General features: G+C 42.5%; 1 protein-coding gene and 1 long non-coding RNA gene across 2 annotated transcripts in view; one reads left to right on the top strand and one right to left on the bottom strand.

Annotated features, from left to right (window-relative positions):
- The first annotated feature begins 4,430 nt into the window (after window positions 1-4,430).
- Window positions 4,431-19,890, top strand: part of LOC114650702 (angiomotin-like protein 1) — a 34,025-nt gene continuing 18,565 nt past the window's right edge. The window contains exons 1-5 of the mRNA XM_028800505.2: window positions 4,431-4,512; window positions 7,323-7,478; window positions 13,816-13,866; window positions 17,099-17,236; window positions 18,233-19,160. Of these exons, the coding sequence (XP_028656338.1) occupies window positions 7,391-7,478; window positions 13,816-13,866; window positions 17,099-17,236; window positions 18,233-19,160 (1,205 nt within the window). The 5' untranslated portion in view covers window positions 4,431-4,512; window positions 7,323-7,390. The remainder of the gene's footprint in view (window positions 4,513-7,322; window positions 7,479-13,815; window positions 13,867-17,098; window positions 17,237-18,232; window positions 19,161-19,890) is intronic.
- On the bottom strand, window positions 4,462-12,723 carry LOC127527455 (uncharacterized). Its single transcript, XR_007934756.1, has 3 exons — window positions 12,626-12,723; window positions 8,443-8,578; window positions 4,462-4,562 (listed from the first exon to the last, which is right to left on the bottom strand). It is a non-coding gene; the product is annotated as an uncharacterized LOC127527455 (long non-coding RNA).

Genomic DNA, 19,890 nt, shown 5'->3' with positions numbered 1-19,890 from the left:
AAGAATCAGAAATGTGTTTTGAGCAGCTCATTGAGAGATAAAAATCAGTCTAGGGAATGGAGCTACAATTCATATGCTAATTTAATCTGTCTTTTCATTTGAGTTCACTTTATTTTTATATAGTGCACTTTCCATTAACAAACCTATAGCACTGTACAAATTTACACATATATTGCAGATAAAGCAAAATAAAATATAATATGTACACATGACTATCTATCCAGAGATTAATGGGGTTTTTACCTCTGAAAATAGTCCAGCGATTCATTATCAAATCTGTTTAATTCAGCCCAGGATCAAACATTAATCAAAAGGCAGGAACCAGCAACAATATAATTAGTAACAATATAATCAGATGGGGATTTCAGGTATTTACAACTAAGTCCAGCTGTTAATGGAGGAGTGGAAAACAAAACTGAAATCTACACAAACTCTAGAGAAAGTAAACCTTTGGGGCCTCCATTCTTAAGAAAAGGCAAGTCTAAATCTATTTAACCCTGCAGTGCTTCCTAACCAGCCCTCCCCTGCACATTCTAAAACATTGTATGGTGTAGAGCAGGGGTCCCCAATTCCGGTCCTGGAGGGCCCCAGTGGCTGCAGGTTGTCATTAACCCTTTTCTTAATTAGTGACCTGGTTTTGCTGCTAATTAACTTCTTTTGAATTAATTTTAATTGACTTGTTTTTTAAGATTTGTTTCCCTTGAATTTCTTCATCATTCCTCTGAATTGCTTCATTTCTTTCCTTAAACAGAAATGAAATGTGAAGTGAGGGAGCCAACAGAAAACCAACTAAATGAGGGCCTCAAACTCCAACCAATTTCACTCCAACCAGTTTCTTAATTAAGCGCTGATTCTTGTTGTTAATTAAACCAGCCGTTTAATTCCATGGCTTGTCTTCTCATATTGTACAATAGCATACATTTCCGAAATTGTTGATTTTCTCTTTTCTAAGAGCACTGTTCAAATGTTTTGGGGACCTCAGCAGATCAGCATTCCTGAGACCTTCATCTTTCTTTATTTTCAGATATTGTTTGATGGTCACAGTTTACTGGTCATGTTTTAGCTCATTTTGTATCTCACTATTGTTTGGCAGCTAATTAAGGAAAAAGAAACAATTAAGGGGTCTGACTCTTCAAGAGCAAGTCAATTACAATTAATTTAAAAGAAGTTAATTAGCAGCAAAAACATGTCGCTAATTAGGAAAAGGGTTAAAATGAAAACCTGCAGCTATTGGGGTGCTCCAGGACCGGAGTTTGAGAACCCTGGTGTAGAAGTTAAAAAACAGGCTGATGCTGAGTCGTTTACTAGTGATGTTGAAATCTCCCATTAAGTGTTAGGTTCCACTTCAAGGAAAAATATGTATCAAAGTGGGGACCCCCAGAAGACTTCAAGGAGATAAAGACAAGAAAGGTTCAGTGACAGCAACAGCAGTCACAACAGTTGTGACAAACTGAATAGCTTCATCAACATATGAAAAGAATAAAATTTAAATTAAATGTTGAGAGTGATGGGACATCTCTCTTTCTCTCTTGCTAGAGGGTGGAAGCAGTCATACAGTATAAGAATCAAAGTCAACACTAACAACACTAACAAATAAAGGTTAGAGTCCTAACATTTTGACTGTGTGTGATACTGTAAGTCTACTTTGAAGGAAAACAAACATTGTGTCTAAAAACGTTTTTCAGCATGGCAATTCCCTTCAGTTTTTCAATTTTTCAGTTACTTGCTGACACATCACTTCAATAACTCACATAAAAGAATCAGCCTAATGTAAAGGGAGACAATAAAAAGGGCTGGGGTACCAGAAGATAATCACTTATCCCCTGGAAAAGAGTTGCTTGTTCACTTCAGATAAGCAGTGAGCAACTGCTACAGGTGAAGAAGTGTTGACAGAGGTCATTTTGTGAGACTGACCAACAAATTGGTGGAGTGGCAGCAGTTTTGTATACATTGTAAAGGACTGTGGTGACAAAGCAAAACTAGGTCCTCAGATAAAGGAGATGATTTATCAATCAGTCTATGTGAAATAGTGGGTCCGCAGCTAAGCATCAAGTGGTCGTTTTTTAAATAAATAGCCGGCTCAATCTCCGTGGGGGTGCGTGCTCACGTGGCTGCAGGAGGTTGGTGGAGCCACAGATTGAGACAGAGGTACCTGCATGTGAGGCATATACTGTCACGGAGAGCAGGTGCGGGAGAGGAGAAGGACAAAACAAAGAAAAAGAAAAAGGTTCAAGAGAGGAGGTTAAAGGATGGAGTGAAGGGCAGCAGCACATCAGAGAGAGAGAGAGAGCTGGGGAAAATGTATGAAAGCAGGCAGACAGGAATGGTGCCCCCTTGGATGGAGCATTGGGCGGTGCTTAAGAAGGGGTTGAAGGTTGCCCCTGCTGAGCAGATAGGGAGCAGGAGCAGTCACAATACTCCGGAGGACTCCCACACAAGGTCAGGGAATGGCAGCAGGAGTCGAAGGAGTGGATGCTTAGTGGCGTCCCACAGAATGCCACAGGATGGTTAGAGGGGACACGAGCAGGAACTGTGGGTTGTCTGTGCCTGTTGGTTGACGTCTGTCTGTGTATTGAGACCCAAATAAGGTAAGTTGGGGAGACGTTGGTTTTAAAGTGATGTACCAGTGTTCGTGCATTTTAAAGGACAGCTTCTTACAGTATTTTAACCCTGTTTTTATGGATTATTTATTTGACTTGGTTTTAACCTCCACCATCACTGACTTTATGGACTAGTTATTAAGAAATTTGTACCGCACTTTGGAACACTGCTTTGTTCTGATTATTTGTAATAAAAGCACCGATTCATGTTTGCACCTGCCCCTTGCTGTGTGTATGTGTCCTCATTTGCCCGGCTCATCTTGGTTACGTTATTGAAGGCTCCCTGAAAGCACAAGGAGTGTGGAGCTAATCCGCACTATCACAGTCTATAGCTTCATCCTTATTTAAAGTCACCAGTTATGGGTACCGACTGAAAGAATGACATCATGAGTACAAGGTGCCAAAGTGAAGTTTCTGCTCATGTGGCTGGATTCATTCTCTGCAACATAGCAATATTAAAGGACCTTGGAGTTAAACCACTGCATTTCTGGATCAAGAGGATGCATTTGAGAAGATCTGGGAATGTAGTTAGGATGACCCATGAGGTGCTGTCTCTGATACTGTTCAGGCTTGGCCCATTGGAAAAAGACTGAGGGCAGACCAAGGACACACTGCAAGGATTATACCTCTTGGTGGTTTTAGGAGCATCTGGGTATTCCCCAGAAGGTATTAGAAGTTATTAGGGAAGTCAGGTCAGTCGAGGAATATCAGTTCATCCTTATCAAACTTACTTGACTTGTTTGAGAATCAGAGATGCCAGAGCCATTTCTGGAGGCATCAAGTGCAAGATAAGAACCTTCCCTGGACAGGAAAACAGTACACTACACTAATAGAACTTTATAGTTACATGTAAACCTAACCTGCACGTCTTAGAGATGAAGGAGAATGATTAATGTTTAGAGGAAACACCCAGGCTGACTTGTGGAGAACATTCTTCACAAGAACAGTGCTTGGCCCACGATTTGAATACTGAAGATCTGAGGCAGTCACAGTAACATCATTTTAATATATTAAGGTTTCATCACAATTCTTCTTCTCCTTCTTCTTCTTTCAGCTGCTACCGTTAGGGGTTGCCACAGCAGATCATCTTCTTCCATATCTTTTTGTCCTCTGCATCTTGCTCTGTTACACCCATCACCTGCATGTCCTCTCTCACTACATCCATAAACCTTCTCTTAGGCCTTCCTCTTTTCCTCTTCCCTGGCAGCTCTATCCTTAGCATCCTTCTCCCAATATACCAAGTACTCTCCTCTGCACATGTCCAAACCAATGCAATCTCGCCTCTCTGACTTTGTCTTCCAACCGTCCAACCTGAGCTGACCCTCTAATGTACTCATTTCTAATCCTGTCCATCCTCGTCACACCTAGTGCAAATCTTAGCATCTTTAACTCTGCTATCTCCAGCTCTGTCTCCTGCTTTCTGGTCAGTGCCACCGTCTCCAGCCCATAAAAATAAAATTACACAATAAAATATGTAATATTTGTATGGAACCTATGTAAATGCTGTACATCAGATTGAATCTATGTAACATAACATTTCTCAATCATTAATGATGTATCTATTACATCTTGCTAATAAGGCACCTTTGAAACTGACATCGAATTTAAGATTGAAATTTGGAAGTGCTGTCTTTTTCTATAAAGTCAAACTTTCTTTAGGATAGGCTGCTAAAGACCATCATAACCAGTTATTGAGTGGGACCTGGCCAGCCCTCCACAAGCTCACTTCTCATTAGCTGTTAGAGCTCCTCTATTCTGTCTTCAGAGCCTCAGCTTCACTGGCTGGCAAGTCTGGGCAATGGCCACATACCTTTGGCGTCACAAGCACCACCTTCTCTGAGAGTCTTTGTCTGTAGCTCAATGCTGCCCAGGAGCTGCTGACATATTAGGAGGATCAGGCACCCAGTTCCAGGTAAGGAATCTGCTAGAGGGTGGTGGTGAGTTGTGGTCAGATGAGGAGACCTGGAAACAAAGGAGAGAACTAATTCAAGTTTATGGGTCACCCGACGATAAGGTGGGCGGCGTATAGATTTTGGATGAGAAGTCTGCACATTTTTCGGATTAAACGAGGCAAACGGAATTAACTGAATCTACCTCCTAAAAGAAAAATTCTTACCAATGTCATGGAACAGCCTTAAATGAGGTCAATAAAGGACTAGAGCAAAGAATATTTCTGAGGGAGCCAGTAGTCAACACTACAGCGAGACGAGCAGTAAATGTCTGAAACCACAAGGTTGCTAGTTGAAATACCAACTGAATGAATGGGTGAGTACCTAAGTGGTCTGACGACATGGGCCTCTCGTGTCCAATTCTGAAACCACTAGGCTGTCTGTTTGAATCCCATCTCAGCCACTGTTACCTTGTTGTAGCAGACAGGAGGCAAGGTGGGAAATCAAAAGCCTTCTGGGTCAGATTCCCACTGGACTCCTGAATGGAGCCATGTGGCCAGAAGATGGAGAATCTGAAGCAGAAATGCTTTTGATTTAAATTCAGTCTGAAACAATAAAGAGTTACATGTGGAAACCACTGTGTACTCAGTTCAGCCATAGTACTTAAAGGTTCTGGCACAGTGGGCATAGAATCTGAAATTACAATGTCCTAAATTCACGCCTTATAGCACTGTAGGTGTGGGTGCTCCTATTTCAAATCTTAGTTTATCTGCTTGAAAATTCCAGAATGAGTACAAATTTGGGTTTCACAAGGCATCCCATATGAATATTAGCTTTTAAACTATCAGTGTCATATCACACTGAGCACTGAAACTATGGGGCACTCAGTTTTAATATAATGTGAATAATTGAATGGCAGTTTAACTGGCTGAACACAGAACCCCAAAACATGACGTTCACCATCAAATAACAGATGACCTGCCAGGATATTTTATTTAGTCCAATATTTATGGGTATGGAAAGTGCAATACTCGCAGTTTATAATTAGCCACACCACTAGGGGAGGCCATTTTTTTAGAGTGCATATGAGTGTTTCTATTTGGAATCACGAACCAGCATTACACATTTCGAGCTGGAGAGCTGTCACACTTAATGACTGCAGTTGCCTGTTCTCATCGGCTTTGGGATGTAAGATTACATGACTTGGAATCACAGTTTCATGATGGATTACATGACTGCTTTACAGCCTCTAAGTACAGTTTCAGATTTTCTACTGTACTGTGAAGGTCTTATGAGGCCAACACATTATGGGAGTCCAATCACTATGGAAAATATTTTTTCTTTCTCCGTTTAGGTGTGATACAACAAAAATTAAGTTTGTGTTGGTTCGGCAGTTTCATGTGCCTCGTATCTGCACCTGTTTTCTTTGTTTCTTCAGGTCACCTTTGCTCTTCATTGTTCTCTTGTAAATTTGATTAGGCTCCTCTCTGTTTGTGGGCATTGTGTTCTTTATACTTCCTGTTGAGAGTACATCTCACACACACAAACGTCTCACTCTACGACCTGAGACAAAATTAAATGCTTGATTTTGTCTTGTCTAATCACAGAGCATTACAACTGTTTTTGGGGATGCTACACTACACGACTGAAAGTCTAAAGCATGCATTGAGACCGTCCACAACTTGATAAAATTATCTATATGAAAATTGCTGGAAACGTCAAGGGTAGCTGATCTTGAGGGAGTTATTTGGCAGAACATGTACCAACTTCATTAATATGCCATATGGGACAGCAAGTATGACATCCAAAACTATGAGGCCCCTAGTTTAAATTACATTTGAGTCATTGAAAGCCTCTTTGAATGACTAAATGACAAAGTTACTTGTTCAATAACAAATCGATAAGTTAAATATTCCATTTGGCCCCCTTGGTCACGTGGTGAGTAGAGGGCATGACATTAGCTGGCCAGCAGCTTAAGCCTTAGCAGAATGTCTACAACTTGAACTTCCCCAACACAACCACTGTGGCTCATGTACACCAAAGCAAATGTCTCCTCCTTTGAATTGGGGGATGCAATGTCGACCACTGAAATCTGGAAACATCAAACTAAAGAGTTAAAAAGAAATTTAACTGACCTTCTTTGCAGTAAATCTTTCTCTGCAGCACCTTTTCTTTACATGTAACTAGGGGGCTTTGCCTCCTGCTCACTTCGATCGCCAACCCCCCGGCCTGCGCTATGCTCCAACCACATCACGTCTCTGCCGCTCGAGTATATGGATTTCACTTTCACCAAACAACAAATCTTTTAATTCTCGTGGATACGCCTCTTCATTGGGAAGAAACACAACTTTTCCCTGATGGCAACACGAATTAGATGATCTACAAGTCTCCGACTTAAAGTTTAAATCCAACCAATATATTCCATCTCTTTTCGCTTTTCTGTTATTTCACTGAGTAATAATTTCTGTTTGTTTGCGCTAATGCATTCTTTACTATCATTTTTTTGAGGCTTTTGAATTTTAGTACTTTCATTATCTCTAACCTGCTCTGCATGTGTATCACGCCAACGTTTTGGAACCTCTTTACGATGTTCTACTTTGTCATCTACTCTTTGTCTTTTATTTCCGGCTGCGGGCATGGTTAAATCTCTTGGCACAAAGTCTCATCTCACAGGACTTGAAAGTATATCTCTGAAAAAGTCACGTCTCATCCCAGGCTAAAACGTCTCGTCCCAGGATTCTTTTATATAATAGAGAGATTGTACAATTTACAGAATCATCACTGTACATTACAACTTCATTGAGCGTGATATCATCTTTGTTTACTCCCACAGAAATATCCAAGGACTCTTGCTTCTTTTGGGTATATCATTGTGACTCCACTTCTAACCTGCAGGCAGGTATGGACTCAGGGGACAACTGGATCCCTGAAGATGTTGCCAGATGGCTCTACCACATTGGAATTCATCACTTCTTAACAACACAACAAGGTAAGCCACCATGATTAGTAAAAACTTAAACTAATGGACCTGATCTATGTAATTTCACTCTGTACCATGAAATAATTTGAGATTTTCCCAGTGAAATATTTTCAGAGTTGCCAAACTAAACATCAGTTGTGTCAGTCCTATCACATAACTGCCATTCTAATGATCTGGTAAGTTTACAGTACACGCCATCAAAGGATGACCTCTACAGGTAAAAAGACGTAACTACAATTGGAGTAAACCTTGTGACACAGGACAGACAATACTAGTGCTGACCACTCATCATGTAACCACACTAATGACTCCGGGTCCTCGTGTTAGCTGCTTAGCCGAGTCCATCATGCAGTAACATTCTGCATTTCTTACATTAGCCTGATTTTGCTGGGATGTGGTTCTGTAGCTGATTCTAGCTCACTTTGTACATTTAAATCAATTTTTTTTTCATTGAAGTGAGATTAGGAAGCAAAATATAAAAATATAGCTGGTCAAGCTTGAGCTTATTATCACTTATACACAGTACAGTGAAATTCTTACTTATATGTCTGGCCAATGTGCAATATGTCACCACTATCTGGTGCTATCATAGGAATTCCTAAAGTCAACTAAAGTAGCTAAAGATAACAGACTGGCAGATAATGTTAAATACTTCTGCATGATTGATGAAGTGATAAAGGAGACTTGAAAATTAATGGAATGGTGTGAACGGGACTGCGTTGTCACACAGATATGCTGCATTCATTTTTGGAGCCTAAACATGTAGAGAAGCCTCTGTATAGAGCAGCAGGCCACCAAGATCAGATGACACTCCACTTCAAAGGAGTGACAACTGCGGGATGCTGAGGTATGGCAGATCAGACAACACAATAATTACAGATGGCAGAATAAGACCCCTGAAGAAATAAGTCAGCAGGATATTGAGAACTGACAAGATCAAACTGCAGAAGGTAATATTGTGTTGAGACCATACGTGATCAGTTGCCAAGAGACTGAGATGAGGGGAGATCAGACATCAGGGAAGTGCATCAACAGCACGCTGAGGTTTGCCCAAGAAATGATTAAGGTTTTAATGCTGCATGACGCAGAAATTCGATCAGATCCAACTGCTGAGAAAAAAGCAAAATATAAAGAACAGATATTAAAAGACACCAGAAAATGAAAGGTATTGGATTATGAAACTGAATTAGATACCTTACTGTAAAATGTTAGGATGCTAGCTACAAACACATGATGCTGTGACATGCTGAGAATGAACATGATCATTTTGGAAGAACATAGAAATAACTGAGGGGTTGTGAGATCTGACAGAATTAAAGTTTAAGTAACTCTACAGCAAAAGAGTGCACTCATTCGTATTAAACTGGTAAGATACTGAGATCTTGCAGGATTAGACTCCCAGGTTAAAATGAAAATTAAAGAAGAATTTGACAGGATTAGACTCTTAGAAAGTTAAGTTGATAGACATAAACATTTGATTTCATTTGACTGGAGGTGATAAAACTAGAGCATGTAGAAAGCAATATTAAATGATAAACTAAAAGATCATCATCAACAAGGGGTCAAAACTATAGGAAACAAAACAATACAGAAACAATATGTTTGCAGTTCACGTTTTTTAAAGCTGGAAAATATTAAACTGTGGTTGAGCATCTAGGAATTTACAAGTCTAGTCCACAGAGTGCAGAACTATAGGAAGAAATCACAGAGATTTACAGTTATTTTCAAGAATAGTAAAAAGTAGGTGTCTGTGACCTGAGGGACTCACATATTCTGTGGGTTAGAAATGTAGAAATCAGACAGGATTACACTTAGACTATTTCCAGATCCAGATTGGTTAATGCACAGTTCTAAATGGACTGGGCTTCAAGATGGTTAAATTTGAGGGACACACTCCAAAGACAAAGCTGTAGGCCTTTGGTGTCTGACAGAAGGCTTTCAGAAGACAAAAAATCTAACTGGATCATACTCTATGAGTATTTAAGTTGCTGACACATGAGCTCTGAGAAGATAGCACTCTACAGAGAAGAACTGTGGAATGCATAAATCTAACTGAGGCAGTAGAGCTAACACATGCAATGATCCAACAGGATCTGAATAAAGAAAGTTTACAATGCCAATATTTGAGATCTGTGAGAAATAGACTCTAGATGGGACACCTGCAGATTGTTGTAGAGATCTGAGCGGTTATACACCGTGATTATTTAAGCTAGGGATATTTGAGATCTGACAGGTTCAGTCTCTATTGTGTAGAACTGCAGAGTGTATGCAGTACACCTAACAGGATAAGACTTGCAGCCGGAGAACTGACAGTATCATATTCTAAGCATATTTAAGCTACACATATTTTAAAAATTACCTGATCAGACTCTAGAGTACAGCTGTACAATTCATACATGATCAGGTCACAAGTTTATTTAACCTACCACCATTTGAGAAATGATAGGATCAGACTCCGAGGATAAGAGCTGCAAAATGCATGGATGTTACAGAATTACACTCTTGGGCTTCAAAAGTCAGTAATATGACAAAACAGGACTCCATGTGTATCAAAGTTAATGACAACTTCCACTATCTGACTCTAGTGAGTAGAACAGGAGAATATACAGAAGTGACAAAATTGGGCCTCAAAATGTACAGATGCAGACGCAGATGCAAGAGTGAACACCAAGGGTCTTTAAGCTAACAACATATGAGACCTGACATGACTGGATTCTATTAAGCAGAGCCAAAGTAAGGAGAGATAATTGCAGGTTTGGGCTTGAGACAGTACAACCACAGACAGACTCAAGAACAGCACAGGGTCAGACTCCAGAGATATTTAGCTCCAGTGCTCAGTGTTATGGTGCTGGAGATGTTATTGCCAATGTGGAATGTCTCTGGTCTTTCTAATAGGGAATTCAAAATCCAGTTACAAAGGGACATTTGTCCAGAGGCTTGAGTATTGTATTATGAAGCCTGTATTGCAATATGAATCATGCATGGATTAAGTATATTATTTAGTACCGATTGGCTAGACAGAGGAACCGAGCTGGGAAAGATGTGCAGCAGGTTAGGGTGATAAAAGATAAAGATGGAAATGTACTCACAAGCGAGAAGAGTGTGTTGAGCAGATGGAAAGAGTACTTTGAGAGGCTGATGAATGAAGAGAACGAGAGAGAGAAGAGGTTGGATGATGTGGAGATAGTCAATCAGGAAGTGCAATGGATTAGCAAGGAGGAAGTGAGGACAACTATGAAGAGGATGAAAAATGGAAAGGCCGTTGGTCCAGATGACATACCTATGGAAGCATGGAGGTATTTAGGAGAGATGGCAGTGGAGTTTTTAACCAGATTGTTTAATGGAATCTTGGAAAGTGAGAGGATGCCAGAGGAGTGGAGAAGAAGTGTACTGGTGCCGATATTTAAGAATAAGGGGGATGTGCAGGACTGCAGTAACTACAGGGGAATAAAATTGATGAGCCACAGCATGAAGTTATGAGAAAGAGTACTGGAAGCTAGGTTAAGAAGTGAGGTGATGATTAGTGAGCAGCAGTATGGTTTCATGCCAAGAAAGAGCACCACAGATGCAATGTTTGCTCTGAGGATGTTGATGGAGAAGTTTAGAGACGGCCAGAAGGAGTTGCATTGCGTCTTTGTGGACCTAGAGAAAGCATATGACAGGGTGCCTTGAGAGGAGCTGTGGTATTATATGAGGAAGTCAGGAGTGGCAGAGAAGTACGTAAGAGTTATACAGGACATGTACGAGGGAAGTGTGACAGTGGTGAGGTCTGCGGTAGGAGTAACGTATGCATTCAAGATGGAGGTGGGATTACATCAGGGATCAGCTCTGAGCCCTTTCTTATGTGCAATGGTGATGGACAGGTTGACAGACGAGATTAGACAGGAGTCCCTGTGGACTATGATGTTTGCTGATGACACTGTGATCTGTAGCAATAGTAAGGAGCAGGTTGAGGAGACCCTGGAGAGATGGAGATATGCTCTAGAGAGGAGAGGAATGAAGGTCACTAGGGACAAGACAGAATACATATGTGTAAATGAGAGAGAGGTCAGTGGAATGGTGAGGATGCAGAGAGTAGAGTTGGCAAAGGTGGATGAGTTTAAATATTTGGGATCAACAGTACAGAGTAATGGGGATTGTAAAAGAGAGGTGAAAAAGAGAGTGCAGGCAGGGTGGAATGGGTGGAGGAAAGTGTCAGGAGTAATTTGTGACAGAGGGATATCAGCAAGAGTGAAAGGGAAGGTCTACAGGGCGGCAGTGAGACCAGCTATGTTATATGGGTTGGAGACGGTGGCACTGACTGTGACGAGGATGGATAGGATTAGAAATGAGTACATTTGTGGGTCAGCTCAAGTTGGACATTTGGGAGACAAAGTCAGAGTGGCGAGATTGCATTGGTTTGGACATGTGCAGAGGAGAGATGCTGGGTGTATTGGGATAAGGATGCTAAGGATAGAGCTGCCAGGGAAGAGGAAAAGAGGAAGGCCTAAGAGAAGGTTTATGGATGTGGTGAGAGAGGACATGCAGGTGATGGGTGTAACAGAACAAGATGCAGAGGACAGAAAGATATGGAAGAAGATGATCCGCTGTGGCAACCCCGAACAGGAGCAGCCGAAAGAAGAAGAAGAAGAATTGATTTCTAGAGTAAGGATATATGGGCAGCAAAAATTTGCCTTGCCTCAGGCAGTGGTATTTCATGTGCCAGCTCTGCAAGTGAGTTAACAAAAATGTTGCTTGGACAATAACTGCTTCAGCAGAAAAAAATAGCTTCTAAGCAACAAATTACACTCGAACAAAAATGTGTAGCCACTGTGGCCCTAGAGGATTGAATTTGGGAATTCCTCCATTAGAGGGTAACTCAAAAGCAGTAGGAACCTCATAGGCTTAGGACCAAGACACATTCTTTTCTTATTCTAATGAATCCTCTAGCAAAGTGTATATATTAAAATGGTGCTGACAGGTTTCATCACCCAGGGATGAGTCACCCATAGAATGACCTTGCATTCCATCACCAGTTTCAGAGGTGCCTATAAAAACGAAAGACCTGCAAAGTCGCAAACAAAATTCTATCTAATGTGGCAATATCAAGCAGCCCTTTAAAGAATAGTGAGACACCTCAAACAGTCATGCAAAAAGCAGAGGATCCATTCTGGTACTTGGCATCAGTGTTACATTGGTGTCAGAAGCAGGACAAAGAGAAGGACCTATGTTCTGACTCAGCTAAGTGCTGAATGCCACAGTGATAAAAGTGGATTTTCTGTTAAAGCTGAGATTCAGGATCTGGTGTGTCGTTTGCAGCATCAGTACAAAGAAAGAAGACAGCTGAGAGACTGTTACCTCTGCAGCTCCACCAATGCTTCTCTGTCTGTTAAGGTCCATTGGCCTGGGTGTTCAGGTGGCACAAAGCGTCTGACTTATGGAGCTGGAAAAACAATGTGTCATATCATGTTGCCACTGACCCCCTGTCATGGGCCCCTGGGCAAAGCAGTGCACTGGGGCCCCTGTGTTGGTAGCAAAACAAAAACATACATGGGCATCAGAAACATTGTGAGCCCCTATGCTACTGTGGCTCCCTGCCAATGCCCATTGCACCCATACGTTAAGATGGCCCTGCCCAGGTGAGCTGTGTGAATGAAGCAGAGCTAGTGGTAAAAAAAATGCACAGGCAAATCACAGAGCCATTACAGAGCAGCAATGGAGGGAGAGTCACAAAGCTGAGATCTGGACCTTAGAATGTTTGCAGTGTCAGTTCAGAGAAGGAAAACAACCAAGAGGTATATCTGCATCTCGAGACAATGAGGTTCATCTGCTCACTTGTAATTAACAGATCACCTGCTCAATAAGTGCAGTGTTTAACATCCTTGCTGTGCCACCTAACAGAAAAGCGCTCAAGACCCCTGCTAATATGCTTTTGTTTCTGGTCACTCAAAAGCAGAGGAAACAAAGACCATTCCACCATTTTGAAGAGTTGTGTGCTGTTTTAAGAAGCTGGAAGTTGTCGCTGGGGACAGCCGCTTCGAATGGAGGGCTGTGTAACGGCTGCTGACAGGTTGCATCAGTCATGAATTAGTCACTCATAGTATGAGCTGGCATTCCATCACCAGTGGCAGTGGTACCTACAGAAACGACAAGACTGCAGTGTCACAGAATTCCATCTACTGCAGCAATGGCAAGTGGTCATTTAAAAGGTAGACACCTAAAGGAGCCATGTAATGACCAAAAATATCCACACTGGCTTTCCCTCCTAGTGCTATCTATCTATCTATCTCAATGGAGTATATGTCAGCTTTTTCTCGTTAATGCATTTTGTGTTAAATAAGTGAACCTTTTTTCCAATTCATTGCAGATCACCATGTCCCTCAACAGCTGGCTGCCCAGTTCAACCAGGATTTACTAGGTAAGTTGATGTGTGATGGAAAAAGAGGAATGTCAGCTTTCTGAATGTATTGCTTTTTCCATAAATACACGCCTATATTCACAAAGGTTTATTCTTCTGTGGTGTAGATGTTAACTCCTTTCCCCTCAGTTGTTGTCAGTATCAGTCACCGATTCCTTCTGTTCAGGACAAGGCCGACCAAAGCTGATAACAGGAAGCGGTACCATTATCCCTACCCCTCGGTGTGAGCTCTCCGAGGCGTGTCGCGCTGCCCCCACACGCCACATTCGAAGCCCCTATTTTCCCTACGCGCGACGGCACTAGGACCGCGCTCATCCGCGCAGTGAGAGGTCACGCCCCTCGCGGAGAGCCAGAGGCACTAGGACCCGGCAGCCTGCGGTCGGTCATTACATTCCGCTCATTCCTCGATGAATGGTCCCGATTGTGCGGGACTGGACTCTCCAAGGGCTGCTTACTCGCTGTTGCTCTTTGCATCTGTGGGAAAGGCGCTGCTGAACGGTACTGAGACATCTCGGGATCGGTACCAGGTGACGGGAACTTCCAAAACTTTCTGGCTGGGAAAGGGGGAGGGGGTTTCCGCCGTGCCCGGGCTTTATTCTGGTGGTGTGGTTGGAAAGCGGGCGCCAGGGGGGCTGGCTTGCTACGTCAGGGAGACTCGGTCCGTTACCCCTGACTTCAAAAGATTGAAGTTGTTGTCTTCTGAACCGACAGCCCGTGTCCTTTGCTGTTTGAGCGCCCTCAACTTTTATCTTCTAGACAGCGCCCGTTACTTTTTAATCCCAGGGGGCTCAGTCTTTATAACATCCGAAACTTAGGAGCGTCTTTCTGTCTGACTTCTAATACTTAGGCCGCTTTTAAACCCAAAGAGTATGCTGAAACCATAATACACAACAGGATTGCCAGTGTTAAAAGAACTCAGAGTGGTAAAACAACTCTTGAAAGTTTAGGTGTTACTTTAACGCTGGTGGTTTTGCTGCTGTATAGTTTTGTTTCTTTGATTACTTGACTATTTTCCTCCAATGGACCTGCCTCAGCCTTTTGAGCTTTGCCTGTCATACCCACCATCCATATGCGTGTCCCCCCACTTCTAGGCCTAGCATGAAACCATTTGACCTGGAAGCTCCACTGCTCCCCCACCACTGAATCTGCCTTTTGCTTTGACTCCCAAGTCACGTCTCACATTACCCTCTGGACACCTTGGACACTGCCTCTCATTCGCTTATCCCCTCCTGTGTTTCGTTTACCTCTGACCCCCCATACACTTCTCATGTTACTCATTGCTCACCGAGTTTCATGCTTTGACCCTCAATAAGACTTTGGCTTTTACGCCAGCCCTCTAATTTACTTCTCAGGTCACCCTGTTAACCCCTATGACACAGCCTGTCCCTCACTGACCCCCTTCTGATGCCTACTTTTTGACATTTTCTCCGCCCTACCAGTTTGGTCACTATTCAAAATCTCTGATCTGTTATCTGGCACATGCTCACACACAGTGTGAAACATTGGCAGTTTATTCAGACGGTCATAATTCTGGCCAGGTAGCATGAAAGCTGTTTCCCTGATGTGGCACACAGCTGAATGCCTGAAATACCAAACATTTTTTGTTATTCACATGCATGTGTTTAGTTAAGCACAACGCAAGCAAAAGAGCTTAATCATTTGAGATATTAGAAGTGAATAACATAAACCTTGTTGAGATTTGTCAGCTACAATCCAACTGTTTTAGTTCACAGTCATTATCCTTGCCTCTTCATGGTCCACTATCAGTTCCAGAATTTAAATCTGGGCTACTCATTTGCATTCTGATGTTGACATTCTTCTGGTCATTTGAATATGTCTACCCACTGTCATGACATTACTTTTATATGACCACAGTACTATCTTTTTGACTTTTGTATACAACTTGTTAATGGGGTTGTATACTTAATGGGGTTGCTTTTTTATGGTGCTATATACAGTATAGTAAAGACTGAGTAATAGACACTCATGCTATTTACATATCTGATAGGATGGGCTGAATGAGTGTATCCGGATTATGTTATCCAATATTCATCCATTTTCAAAGCCACTTAATCCAATTTTATTGTCACAGGGTGTTGGAATCTGGTGCAAAGCTGGAACCTACCGTGGATGGATTCCAGTTTGCAGACACACACTTACACATTATAGACAAATTTAAATGGCCCAATCATCTTTGGGATGTGGGAGGCAATCCAGAGCACCACCTCTTTATAATGAGCCGTAGACAAACTCATTCAGATACAAGTAGAACATGCAAAATCCACATAGACCAGACCGGGATTCAAAACAAATTTCCTAGGGCTGTGAGGCAGGTCTGTAAACCACTAAACTACTGAGCCACCTCCTTGTCCAATACACAGGCTTTATTTAATTTAGTTTACAGTTGGCTAGCCCTCACGTTTGCACATGATGGTATTGAACTTGGAAGCTCCTGGATGCAATTAATAGGTTTATCTGCTTTATTTTACTCGGCAATCTGCAGGGTGTGCTTAGTAAGGCTGATCTGACCAGCTGAAGATGGGTTTCTGGGACAGCACGTCACCCTTGCCTAGAATGACCAGGCAACATACCGGTCTAATTATAGGGCCAGTCAGCTGTGCAGGGGCAGAGGGATGTTTCAGATAGCTGGAATATGCCAACAGTAGCAGCTCACCTGGCAAATCACAGACAGGATAAGCAGTACAAGATTTCACTTCCTCCAGTGTAAGTGGATTAAATGGTATCTGCTTCCCGACCTGAAGGGACATACAACGGAGAACATAAGTGAGAGGTGACCATTAAGGCTATCGAACCCTTCTGGATTCTGGGTGCATGTGACATCATTTTTTGGGATTTTGCTACTTATAGATCTTGATACAAAAAATGCTAAGTAATCTGTCTGGCCAAGGTGGAATCTGACTGGAGAGCCTTTTCGTTATAACTTTATTTCTAAAGGCTATAAATCTCATCTGAAGCACACAAGGTGATCAGGACACAACAAGAGTTAATGTTTCAGGATGGATCAGAACCAAAGAGCTTCTTAATTCAAATCCTATACCTAAAGCACTCATAAGTGGCATCAAAGACTTTACAACTTTTTCCAATGAGGCAGCTTGGTGCAAGTACACATGGAATGTCTGCCTGAAGTTAGACTTTGAGAGGGTCTGTTCATTTCAGTCAAGTGTAAGCTTGAATTGATGCTGGTTCACTCTTCACCTTTTCTTGGTTTTAGGTGCCCCAGAGATCTGCACTGGTTTGCACCATCCTGTTCAGGTCCTGGATGGGTATCCATATAGCTACTGTGAGCAAAGTAACTCCTACCCTTGCAGTCATGAGGGTCAACTGACAGTGGAACCAGTAGGACGTGCAGGTATGGATGGTTTTGGTTCATTTGCACACTGTCACTAAGTCTCAGTTATATTTTGTGTCCCCTTTGTAATTAAACACTTAGTAGAGCTTTAAGATGATTTAAAAAAATCATCAACTGGGACAGACTTTGGTATCACCAGACACAGCTGAGACAGAGTGGTATTATAGTTTGGGACAATGCATTTTTAATCTGCTGTATAGGTTTATAGTGTCTTTATTGTAATGTGCACAGTTTTTACTTGTATGTGTTAATCAGTATGCAACCTATCATTACTCTGTAGCAACATTATTAGTTTTATAACGATTAATAATGGTCACAACTATCCATGTACAGTATTGATCATCTTGACTGGACTGATTCAGTGCACACTGGATTATAAAAAGTAAAATTTCTACTGCAGTTGAGTACAGTGGATGAACACTTTAAAATATGCCCTTGAGGACCTTGCACAGGGTTTCTGAGAAGAACACTTCAGATCAGGTCACTTCTAGGTTAAATTCTGCTATCTGGGATTTGACCAGAATGCTATATAACATTTTTAAGCCCACTTTGGGGGGTACGCAATGTCCCAGTAGCATCAAGGGAAAGTGGAAAGAAACACTGGCTGGAGCTTGCATGAAGCACCACACAAAGACGCATGCACAGACACATACAGGGCCAATTTCGATTTACCAGTTAACCTAAACTGCGTGTTTTTTTGAGATTTGGAAGGAAAACTAGAGTACAGAGAGAAAACACCCATGCAAAATATGCAGACTTAAAAAATATGGTGACAGGATGTGTGATTTAGGTGACAAAGCCCTGTGAAAGAAGGCTTTCAATCATTCATTTGCTAATTTGGCAAAAGTTCCTGGCACTGTGGACATTTACCCCACATTTACATTTTATGCTGTGCCCACATCTATTGTGTCTGATGGATTCCCTTCTTTAGAATAACCCTCACCCTATTTTTGTCTCTTGAGCATCTTCTTGATCTCTTGACTAATGCTCCTGCAGGTGAGGAGTCGGCGCCTATTTCGCAGCGGGTCCCAGAACCTGACATGAGAGGCTCTGAGGACGTGGCCCCAGGAACCGTTCTGCAGCGCCTAATGCAGGAACACCTGAGGTATGGTGGCCAAGCCAGTGACTCTGTGAGCTTCCACAGCATGCCACAGTCATCCCAGCAGCCAATACAGCCAGCAGCAGGAAGCGCTGGGCTGGCCACCAGCAACCTTTCTTCCACAGAAAACCTCGTTCAGGAAGACGTACCTATGGTCCAGCAATCGGCACGTCAGGAACCCCAAGGCCAAGAGCATCAGGTGGACAATATCTCTATGGAGAAACAGGTTCTGCGTGTTGCACAGCCACAGCAGAATAACGAGGAGCTGCCCACCTATGAAGAAGCAAAAGCACAGTCACAACTGTTCCGAGGGCAACAGACAGGGCCAGGCTACTTTGTGGCATCCAGCACTCCTCAGAAAGTCCGGACAGAGGGACGATCTGCAGTCAGTCGTGCCAACACAGGACCTACACACAAGGATGAAGCCCTGAAAGAGCTAAAGCAGGGCCATGTGCGATCACTGAGTGAGCGGATCATGCAGATGTCACTGGAGAGGAATGGGGCACGTCAGCAGGTGCCAGCATGCAGTAGTAGCAGTCTGCCTTCCCAGACGACCTCTGCCAAAGGGATGAAGAACTCAGCTGCTGTTTCTTCTCAGCAAACTGCTGCAAAAGGAGGAGATCCCCGTGGTCCACCACCAGAATACCCATTTAAGAACAAGCCTTCAATGACCAGTGTGACCAAAGCCCAGGAAGGGGTGCCTTGCTATAGTGAAGCACAATCAGCATTGGTGCCAGAAACCCCCAAGGCCTACTGTGCTCCACCACCAAGTAAGGCAGGAGTCGCTGTGCTGAAGTGTCTGTCACCTCCTGAGTATGGAGCAAGGTAGGACTGCTTAAGTCATTACACTGGCCTATGCAGTGGGGACCCAGAGGTGAATCATATAGCATCCAGAGAGCACACGTGACTCCATGCAGACTTTAGAAGAGGCACATTCATAAGTTTGTATCTGCATTAGGAAAGATACACATATTTGCATTTGTCAGTGTTGCACAAGTCAAAGATGGGCAGACTCAGCTGACATCACAAACAGTTTAGCAACTGAAGACATGCAACCAGGTGCCCTTAAGTATCCACATTCTGTCCTGTTCACCCTTCTTCACTCACTCAAATGTACATGCATGCAGGCCCATTTCTGCACAATGGTACAAGTTTGTGTATGTAAGTTTACTCTTATTTGCATATACACACACACACACACGCTTGTACTTAAGGAGGCTCAGACATTCACATTTTCAGGCACCAGTATGTTAATGTACAGAAATGCATATTCATGTCCACATAAGATGCCATATAGGATTTTTTTTAATGACTCTTGTACATATTAGCTCAGAGACACACACACACACACATATACCCTCAGATGATACACATACAGATATCTGGAGGCTCACATTTATGTAAAGACACCCTGAAAAATTATAGTGCACATACATACATGCTTGTCCTCATAAGCTTGTCCCCAGCACATGTATGTTCTCTTTGACACTCACACAGATTTGCACCAATATGCCCACAGAGGGTACCACACAGCCAATCAGAAAAGCAGTTCACA

This window comes from Erpetoichthys calabaricus, chromosome 4 (assembly GCF_900747795.2).
Source record: "Erpetoichthys calabaricus chromosome 4, fErpCal1.3, whole genome shotgun sequence".
Classification (NCBI taxonomy): Eukaryota; Metazoa; Chordata; class Cladistia; order Polypteriformes; family Polypteridae; genus Erpetoichthys; species Erpetoichthys calabaricus.
Note: the sequence above shows the minus strand (reverse complement) of the source record. Positions and strands in the feature narration are given on the sequence as shown.